The 11,344-nt window shown below is 35.1% G+C and overlaps 1 protein-coding gene across 1 annotated transcript; it reads left to right on the top strand.

The window, feature by feature from the left end:
* Positions 1–990: 990 nt before the first annotated feature.
* Positions 991–10,216, top strand: LOC103722411 (H/ACA ribonucleoprotein complex subunit 2-like protein). Its single transcript, XM_008812963.3, has 4 exons — positions 991–1,232; positions 1,689–1,758; positions 8,691–8,796; positions 9,637–10,216. Exons 1-4 carry the CDS (start codon positions 1,103–1,105, stop codon positions 9,796–9,798), a joined length of 468 nt encoding a protein of 155 aa, XP_008811185.2. The 5' UTR covers positions 991–1,102; the 3' UTR covers positions 9,799–10,216.
* Positions 10,217–11,344: the final 1,128 nt, after the last annotated feature.

Genomic DNA, 11,344 nt, shown 5'->3' with positions numbered 1-11,344 from the left:
CTTTTGTTTGGTTGGAGTTTTCACAGAAGAAAGATGGAAAAGTTGTATTTCCATGAAAATATGATTCCCATATTGCATGGAAAAGTCTTTCCCACGAGGAACATGAGAAAGTTACTTTCCCGTGAGGTGGAAATCACAAAAAGACCCTTCAGCATTAAAGAAGCATTAAAGAGGCATTAAAGACTTAATTTTTATTAAGGGTATAATAGAAATTATACATAACTTTCCCAGGAAAGTGCATGGTCAACCAAACATAAATACTTTAGAAATCTGTCACTTTCCCATGGTCAACCAAACATGCCAAAAGTACTTTTCTAGGCATCCTCTTCCTAGAAATCTGCTTCTTAGGAATCATATTCTTAAGAAGAAAAATGCTTCCCGCGAACCAAACGAGCCCTTAGGGTGGAAGGGGGAAAAACTTGCATCCCTCTTACTCCTTGTTAGTTTGTGGATGTGTTTGATGCCATTTCACAAAAAAAATTTTCTTTGATAATTCATTGGGTTCATGAACCACGGTGGAAGTTGGACTTGACCAAATTTGTTATACCATCCATTGATACCAATTGAACTAATTAACAACTTTTTTGGAAACTAAAACCTTCTAAAAAAGTATAAAATTTTATATAAATTTTAGATTAAAAAATACTTTTCAAACAAAAATTTGGAAAGTATTTTCAGAAGAAGCATAAGTTAAAGCATAAGAGAGGATAGAAAATCTAGTTCTAATCATTTTTTTATAAAATTATTAATTGTCTTTCAAATATAGTAAATCTATCCATAAAAAATAGTTCTACAGTCGGTAATTTTAAATATTAATATATCACAAAAATATTTTAAACATTTAGATTTGAATATTTACTTATTTATTTTTGAGGAAAGGGGCTGAGCCGCCGCCTTTTGAACCCGAACGGAGTGAACCAACGGACCAGGAAACTATTACCGGCTCGCGGTTTATTAGTAAAAACCGAACCCGACACTAAGACGACCTTTTGAGCGGCTCTCCCCCTTCCAGCCTAAAACCCTAGTTCGTAAAACCCCACCTACTCCTCTAAAATAGCGAAAGAAAGCAAGGAAGAGAGGCGGGAGGAAAGAAAGAAGAAGGATGGGGAGCGATAGCGAGACGGAGAGCAGATCGATAAAGGAGAGAAGGAATTTAATATCGCTTGCCCCCATCGCCAAACCCCTCGCCGGGAAGAAGCTCCGGAAGCGGACCCTCAAGCTTGTCCGAAGAGGTATCATCCATTCCTATCAAATCGCTTTGATATCAGATTCTGATGACCTCCGTTGTTTGCCCACTTGTATGTTTTTTTAATTTTTTTTACTATTTTTTGTATTTTTGTGGCATTCATCTCTATCCTATTCATTTTGTTAAAATATATATATATCTTTCTCTCTCTCGTTTCTTGCTTTCCTCTCATTTGGATATGTTGGCTTTCTTAATTTTTACTATCACGTTAAGAGTTTCTCCCCCTCCATATGTTATTCAGCTGCTGCCTTTTGTAATTAAATTTCTTTCGTTTTCTTTATTGTGGTTATGGAGTTCCTTAGTGAATTTTCTTCGTTTGAGGAATATCGGGTTTCAATTTGTTTCTGTTCAGTTATATTGCGGTGTGAGTTTTTAGTTAACTATACTTTGTTTTGACTTGCTCTCTCGGTCATCTGACATTGTGCGTTTCTATTTTTTCCAGCTTCCGAGTCGAAATGCCTAAAAAGAGGAGTTAAGGAAGTGGTAAAGAGTATTCGTCGCGGCGAAAAAGGGTTGGTTTTCTTGTTCCTCCCTTCCGATCAAATTAAAAAAACTTAAATTGAAAATCTACTGGAGTTACTGAAACCCTTCTTATCTGCAAGTAATTTTGTTTCATTTGCAATGCTAAACAGCATTTTATATAATAACATAATAACTATAGGACTTGAATCATTGCAGTGATAGTACAAATTTTGTTGCATCAGTGTTTTGAATAATCTGGCAGTAGCAGAACAAATGGTTTCTTTTAATCCATTACAAACGTTTCCGAACCACCTGTGATATGCATGCGCTCAAAAATATGCACATGATGTATATGTGTGTGTGTGTGTGTTTGTGTATAATACATGCGCGTATATAAATGCTTCTAGATGCTTTTTAATAGAAACCAATGAAGGGCATTTCAAAATGAAAATCATCACCATTAATCATGACCTACGATATATAAAATGGTTATAAACAAAAAATCATGAATTTTTAAGGTCGTTTAGTTATACATCAGATGAAAACAAAGTTGACATTTTTAACGGTAGGATATCATGTTTTAATTTGTTCTATAGCTTAGAAACATCCATATTAGCTGAAACTTAACATGCGTATATTTTGAAATATTTAGGTCAAGTTCAACTGTTTGGAATTGCTAAATAAATATTTTATGCTATGCTTTTGCTCACTAGCTATATTGCGACCGTTCATTTTTTCACCAGGTTAGATGCATAGGCAAGAGAGCTCAAAATATAATTTTTAGATTCAAGTATTTTATACATCTTTTATCACAATCAATTGTGCAGATTTTCATCTTGAGAGGCCGTTCATTGATTTCCATTCGGAAACAATTGGAGTCAAATACTCTTAGAAGCAATTCAGCTTATATATAAATATCTATTATGCAGCTTATATATAAATACATATTATGTACATAGCCGTGTGCGATGGAAAATGCAAGCATGGTTTGGGGAGGGATCTTTTTCATCTGTCCCAACAAAGAAAAGTTATCTACTCTATCTGACTAGTTTTGGGGAGGCATTTTTTTCTCTATCCCAACAAATAAAAGTTGTCTACTCCATCCGACTAGTTCTGGGTTCAAGTTATAGGCAACCATTTCTTTTTTCTATTTCAATTCACTTTATTTACAAATTGTTTTGGGTGATTTAGTCATGGAGATATATACTTGTTGAGATTGGTTCACATTGGCATATAAGACATGTTATATATATATACACACACACACATACGTGCGCGTGTGTAAATATATTATAACATGGCATTATAATTGAGTTAACACTCAGAGAAGTAGATTTATGTAAATCATACATGCATGCATGTGTGCAAGCAGGCCTTGTGTTGGATATCATGGCCATAAAATCCTGGTCCAGGAGGTAGCTAGGTTGAGAATCTGTGGCCTGTGGTTGTGCTAGCTTGAGTAAGGAAGCATATGGCAGAATTAGGTCCAACAATATGGAGGAGCTTGTATGAGTCATTGGGCATGTACTCCAATTCAATGCCCGCATAGAGGTTCTCTATATGGATTGAAAGATTGTTTCTAGTACACTTTGTATGGATAATATTTTTCATGGTTTTATTGTAAATACAACTGTACCATTTAATCTTGCTTAGTTTATTTGATGTCTCTTACTAGTAATTATGAGAAATTTTTCTGATGATTCACAGAGAACTAAGGGTTTTGATGTCATTATTTTTGTTATAATATTTCTTTGACTTACCTGTACTTTTATACATTGTATCAAATCATGCTCTCTTAGGTGTTAGGGCTGTAGAGTGTTGTCTTTGATAATTTGTTTGCATGTGGATACAACTGTGTTTCCGCTCTTTAGTGAGGATGTCAAGGACGGAATACAACTAAGTGGTAAATCAATGACTTCTTAAACTTTAGAACAAGAAATGCATGCCACTGATAACAAGATGGCTGTATGTGAACATACAGTGATGAACTTATTTAATAGCTTTACAGTCTTTTGTCGTGATTTATAAATTAAAGAAAAATAAAAGAGATAATGCAATGATGCACTTCGGCATCAAGCATTTTAGTTGACATGTACAGTCATATATGCATATATACGCATATATATGCATTTGTATGTATGTGTGTGTTTGTCCATATCCTATGCAAGATTACTATATATATATATATAATTATATATAATCAACTAATCAAAGCATACGCCTACTGCACCTGAAATGCAGTGATTATTTTTTTTATTTTTGATTTAAGATACCATCCTTTAGAAACTATAATTGCTTTGGTTTTCTTTTCTGAACAGAAAAGAACAAACAAGTTTTCGATATCTTTTGGGCGTACCACATATGCAGATTAGGCAACAGGCTGAATTGGTCCAATTATTTGGGCATAGAAATCACTGTCATGCACATTTTATCCACATTCTATCAATGACATGATGTGCCATGTCAGGTTTCCACTTCTCTTTTCTGCCCTTCTGAACCTGTGTGGTTTATGTAATGAAAACTTAATGTTTCTGGTATGGTAATATAAGTGGAAGTTTCTGGGGTTTAGTCCTCAAGTTTCTTTCTCCAAAAAAGCTAATAGATCTTTAGGTTTGTCTTAAGATAAAGCAGCCCATTATGCTCTTTTTTGATTCTTCTTTGTGTGTGTGGTAATTATATTATATAAACATTATTCAACACTTTGTCTATTCTAATATTGAAGTCAAAGACTGCTTAGGATGCTTAGGAGGCTTCATTTTTCTTCTTTATGTCTTATCCTTTTTGCTAAAAATTTTCCATCTCAAATAAAAATAACCTACTTAATTCAGTTCCAACTTTGAGGGAGAGAAATAAGAAAAAAAATGCACATTCCAAATAGAGAATGTAGTTGTTGTACAACGTGAATAATAAAAAAAATAGATTAGGGAATCTCGGCCATCGTTACTACCTTCACGTGACTTTGACATGTCTAGTTGTATATAAATGGAACTATATAAAAAAGACAATATAATATAGTCTTGTGCATAGCATCCTTGAATTACATTAGAATTTCAAGAATGTTCCAACTTTTCATTTGTGCAATAAAAAATGATAAAACAAGTCATTGATTAGAAAGTTGAATTTGATATAGGACCAAGGCAAAAAGTGATATGTTGAGTATGGATTATGGCCCTCAGGCTTTAGGTTAACATAGTAATGACACGATGACATTCTAGATATTCCCTTACCATTTCATGTGTTTCTACATTAAAAAGGAAACATTTTTTGACATAGGCAAAAGCCTAAAAGAGTCTGGTTAGATTCCATATAATATATGATTTTAATTTGCAAACTTCTTCGTGAAAAGAAAAGGATTATTGACCAAATACAGGAGAATGAATTGGAAAAAGGTATTAAATAATCTAGAGACATAATAAAAGGGTAGAGTTATAATGTTTCCAGCATAGCAACTCTCAAAGTAGGTTGTACGAGTAAATGCCAAATATACCTTCCATGTATTGCATTAGATAGTATTAGATGCATGGAGGTATTTTTGTCTTTTGGCCTATGCCAATAATGCACCATTTTTCCCGCAACGATTGCTGCACTGGCCAAATGATGATAATACAATCCGGAAGATTATCTAATGCAATTCATGGGGGTTAATTTGTCATTTGCTTATGTGGGAGCACTATAACTCTGTCCATATTACAAACATTACTATAGAATAGCAACCCATGTTTGGAGACCTAGGTGAGTCAATTGGGCTGACCTGCTTGACCTGCGACTTGGAAACCTTTATGGGTTGGTTCAATCGCCTAGATACTCTAGAAACCCATGCACTCTGACAAATTAACCAATTTAATCACCCAACCCACTGAGATCAATTGGTTTTGGCTCCTCTAGTTAACTTCTTTAAGGGTGCCGGAAAAATATTAAAACATAAGCTGCCTTTTTACCTCTTTAGACTTTGGAATTAGGGTTCATCTTAATCTTGGAAGAATTTGCTATTCCAAGTTCCCAGTCCCTTTGTTTTCATTTCCATCTAAAATTACTTATAGAACATGTATTTGGTGATATTAGTTACTAATACATATCCTTTTCAGTCTTTAGTAAAATAAGTTGAGAGATTCTATCATTTTTATGGCATTTATATTGCACAATAGGACCACTATCATAATATTTTTCATGCTTTTTTATAATTTTAGATTTTTTTAAAATTATTATTGTTTGTATTTCATATATTTATATATTTATAGTGTCACAGGTCAATGAGTTGACTTGCAGTTAGATTATTGACATGTGACCTGTTCACTAAAATGGGTCGATGTTTGGGCCAGATTTTAGAACATTTATTGCAACACTAGAGTAAATTACAAATATTTTTGTATGTTGAATGTGGTGTTATCTTCTTTCCTTTATTTTTTCTTAGTGCTGAGATTGATGTCCAACTTGTTTCATTTCACAATATTTGACAATTTGATTGTAAAGTGTAAACTATATGGAGAACTTGAATATTTATCCACATTAATAAACACATGCTTACTACTACAGCTGCATGGACATGTGCACGAGGAATCTGAGTTATGTCTATTAAAAAAATTGCATGGCTGATACTACATTAGCCATTCAACCCAAGATTCAACGTGCTGTTGGCTTGGTCGATACATTTTTTTTAATATCAATAATTTGTTGGATAGTGTTAGATCTTCTCAGATTATTTACCATCAATTCCAAGTTGGAAGTATGATTGCTTGGTAATTCATCATACTGTTTGTTTTTTTTCCATTTTCTGGTTGAAGTTGACATCTCCTTACCAGTTTCAATGGAAGGTTCAGGTTGAGGACTAGGTCATGGGAAAACTGCAAAATATAAAATTTTACCAAATTATCATGAACGAGAGCCCCCTTCTTTCCCCCACCCCAACCCCTAACCAAAAAAAGAAGGTTTTTTTAGCATGTTTGACCGGTTTGTCTAAAACCATTTGATAATGATCCTTTTGCTTTTACAACTGTGCTTAAAGCTTTAAATTTTCCTTAGCTAGAATCTTGTACCTAGGATGCTGCATCTCCTTCCAGATCTTGTTAGAATCTTGCTTTGACACAGTCTTCCACAGCATTTTTTGTATTTTATTATTATTATTATTATTATTATTATTTAAATAGCCTAAGGTGCACACTTTCACAACTGCTTCTGTTTTGGGAAAATGAATAATTTGCATTACCTAAACCATACAACTCAAAGGAGTGAAATTTTAAAGGAGGACAATGGAAGTTGACATGGCACATCATGTTATATACCGGTTATCATCCCTGCATGTAAAAGCGGTATACATGATGATTCATATACCTATATTGCTGAGCCGATTTGGGTACCTAAGGCTGAACTCATGCTTGCTATATGCACCCTTGGTGGGTTTGTAAAGTTCACTTTTCATTTAGAGGGTAGAGAGTTTTTGTAAGTATAGTGTGTAAGTGACAATATACCTTTGTAAAAAAGATGTTATTATTTTTTGTAAATGCTGCATATATGCTTTAATATATATTGTCCTGGCGCTTATTAAGAAACATATATAGTGTAAGTTGATTAATTAGAAGTGGCTCCTTTCGATTTTGCATCACTAGGGGGTATCATAGCATCATGGGAGGAAAATGATGCAAATTTTTGACCAAGAATTCACTGATGCATACTCTATTGCATATATCTTGTAATGGGATAGGCGGTATCATGTTTCTTGTAAATTCAAAATGCATTGATTAGTCGCAATTTCTAATCCTTTGTTCCCCTGGAACAGTGTTTTGGTATCTTTAGCAGGAATATGCAATTATTTCTACAATATAAACAAACTAACAAAGACAATACTCGAAATTATGACGGCTAAGAGACTATAGTGTAATATGCAGAAAAATCAGATGGATCCAAGAAACACGATTATAGAAGCATATAACAACATCAAGTTGAAGCCCTCATATATTCCATAATCAATACAAGGAAAAGTAGTAAAGAATATTTGTAGAAGTGCTTGTAGGATGTGTTCAATGATGCTGATCAAACTAAAAGAGCATGGAATTTTATCTTAAAGCCTGAATGTAAGCATAATCTTTATGCAGAGTGAAGATCTTCCTGCTGTATAGCTCAAGTCCATGCCCATTAATAGGTTATAAAATATCCGCTTTTCCTCTTTTCGGACAAAAATTCTGACCTGGGCTTGCCCGATGCTCACATTTCATAGATGCCTTGGCCTTATTGCTACTTATTTACCGAGACCCATGGCCTTAATATTCAATACGAGGTCTTCTTACCACAGAACCAATATGCGATGTTTTTTAAGGGGCAGCCTAAGGTTAAAAATACCAGTACTGACCATGGTACTGGTTTTTCACTGGCCTGGCATGGTACTGGTTCATATCATACTGATTTATGGTATAGCGTTGTGTCCTGGTACTTTGTTAGGATGCCGTTTTTATTTTCATTAATTTTTGGGTACTTTTTGGTGTCTAAAATGAATAATTAGTGAATTTATGCATCCTGGTACCGTACATGATGCACCCAAAATTCATCCAAGTTGTGCAACAAATTAATAGCATGTGCACACTACTGATTCTGACTATGGCTGTTGGTATATATGCCAAGATTCACGAGAAACTAGGGAGGATAGAAACCGAGCTATAAAGTTACCAAAGGTTCTGACCAATGTTTGAAATGGCGTCTTTAGACTAACATGGACTGCATTTTATGATGCACATGTCAATATGGTGTATGATACTTGAGCAGAAACACAATCTGAGAATACTAGACTCCTATATCATGTCTTGTCGATCGACATCAGTGATCTAATTGAATTTGTCAATGTATTAAATAGATTTCCATGCATTTAAATTTTCTATGTTTTGATGTTGTCAGGGTGTAATATGTTCTTATGGTTATGTTTTACAGCTTTTTCTAACACTTCAAACTGATTTTACGGCTTTTTTAACATTCTGAACTGATTTGGTGCATGCAGGTTGTGTATAATTGCAGGAAACATTTCTCCAATTGATGTAATCACGCATGTCCCTATATTATGTGAGGAAGCTGATATTCCATACCTCTATGTCCCTTCAAAGGAGGTTAGTTGTTATCTTGTTGATGCCCTTTGATCTTTTTCTTTTTTATTAAACATGCATGGGCGAAGGAGTCAAAAGAAGACTGGGGTACAGGTAACTCCCATTTAGGTGAATGAGAGTTCTGGTTTATTTATACTATTTTTTATACAAGGAGCGCATTCCTACCAAGTTGGAGAAAAGTTTGGTAGGATCAAGAAAAAGCAAAATTGTTAGAAACTTGGTAGAATATGATAGTTAAAACAGTAGGACTTCTATTCAACCTCAAAATTTGGCAATTCAGTTTGCCTATACCATTACAAGGAACTTGTAAAACACTGACCTCCAAATTCCATATACCCTCTTACCAATTTCTGAGGTCCGCCAGAGAGAGCATTCATTTAGCTGGCATATAGTTGTTTCATATTGTAATATTTCTTTCTATTCCTGTTCCATATCCTAGATTTCATCTCCACCATTGTCACCGCAACCCAATGGCTTGAACAACTTATCCAGGGTTATTTACTACTTGCACAAGCTCCACAGCCCTTCCTAAAACAGACATACAATTTAAAGCCAGCAGAAAATCTTCTTTTTAATGATGTAGAAAGCACAATCAATTTAACTAAACTGTCTAGGGGCGTCACATGATTACCAAACAACTTTGCACTTTCCTCCCTCTGATTGGTTGTTGAGGAACCTGCCACCTTAACCTTTTCATGTAAAAAGTAGTGCTATAGAAAGCAATGTGATCCCTGATTATGGAATCTCACCATTCTATCAGTATTTCATGCAAGACTGTTATAAGATTTAGTTGAGTCTGCTGACACATTTCTTGTCTGGGATCCCTTCTCTCCCCCTTTCTAGGATCTTGCCACTGCTGGGGCAACCAAGAGGCCTACCTGCTGTGTCTTAATACTAACCAAACCAACCAAAGGAGAGTTGGAGCAGGAGGTGAAGGAAAAATTGCAGGCAGATTACAACCAAGTGGTGTCAGATGTTGCTGAGCTGACGTCCTCCCTTATCTGAAAGAGCCGAGTGAAACAAGATCCAACTTCACATGATGTGTTTGACCATTCTGCTGCTGCTATTGGCTTCATCTTCCCTGACATGTCAATTTCAGACACTGAGTAAACTGTATTACGTTCCTTCTGTCTGGGGACCTCAAGCAGGTAGTCTATTTTGTTACTATCATCCACTGTACTGTGAGATAAGCTAGTGGGATGCTGGGGTTTTTTACTCGGTTTGGTTACTACGACTTGGCTGGCTATTGGACAATATATGACACGGTGAGTTTATATGAAGCCATTGCAACCGATGAAATTGTAGTTGTCTTGTCATTGTCATCTTGCAGTTTTGCATGTGATTTTTGTGTTGACATGCTGGTGAGTGGCGTTTTCTTACATGAACTAAAATTTGTCTGAAATATCAGCAATCTTTGGAAGAATCTAGTAGGATCTCTGGTTAACAGATGGTAATTTTCTAAATTTTGGTTTGCATTTGGATTGTTAGTTTTCCGCACACATAATTTGTGCTCCATAGCATCTGCCAGTATTTGGGACATGCATACAGGAGGCAAGATTATTTAGTTGATGGCTGATATCAGACTGACTGATGAAATGAATGGGATTAGGTCTTCCATTATGTTCTCGAAGAGCTCTCCATCTCCTTTAGGGAGACATTGGCCAATCTTTTCTGTTCCATGTCTTGCTTCGTGGTGGACCGGCCTCCATTGTTTTCTTTTTTTATTATTATTTTTGATTGGATGGATGAATCATACTAATCTACATCCAAAGAAGTCGGAAAACAAAATATCCTGAAAGAGGGACGGCAAAGCCGCACCACCAGCCTGCAACACTTGGCTGGAGTAATCTGCTGTTTTCTTTATCTCGCCTTTTTTTTCTTTTTTTGGGTCTTTCCTAACCATTAGAAGGTCACATGGCTCAACGAGAAAACAGAATTGTTGTATGTATCCCTTTCATTCTCTTGTAGTTTATGGCAGAAAAACCAATCCCGATTGTTTTATTCTCTTTGCTATATGTTTAAGGCAGTGGAGACAAATAAACAAAAGCAGTGATATAGATCTTACTTGGTAAAAGCTTTCAGGAAGTTGCTATGTGGTTTATCATTTGCCAAGAGAGTTGGCAAAGAGAAGGATGTTTCCTTTATGCTCAGAGAGAAAATCAATGTACATTGCTCACTGAAGACAGCATTCTCTGCCATTTGCTTCTTGTTATCTTTACTGTTATGCTTTTGGTTATCTTTTCTTTGAGGTTATAGTGTTATTGATGGATAACTATAAGAATTACTGGAAACATGTTCTATGATTTTTCTTTGATCTTTCTTCATCCTACAAGCATTCAGCATACAGTTTTAATATCTTGCATGTTTTTTATGCTTTGGATCATTGAGGTCGTAAAATTTTGTATAGTATCTACTACATCGAAACTATTCTATGTCGATATATTCAGAGCATTAGACTCAAGGTTTGCCATCTCGGTTCCGAATCTCGTACCGATGCCATACTAACACTGTGTTGGTACGATACGATACAAGATCTTTTCGGCATACCAAG

This window comes from Phoenix dactylifera, chromosome 1 (genome assembly GCF_009389715.1).
Source record: "Phoenix dactylifera cultivar Barhee BC4 chromosome 1, palm_55x_up_171113_PBpolish2nd_filt_p, whole genome shotgun sequence".
Lineage (NCBI taxonomy): Eukaryota > Viridiplantae > Streptophyta > Magnoliopsida > Arecales > Arecaceae > Phoenix > Phoenix dactylifera.
This window is presented reverse-complemented; position numbering and strand designations above follow the sequence as displayed.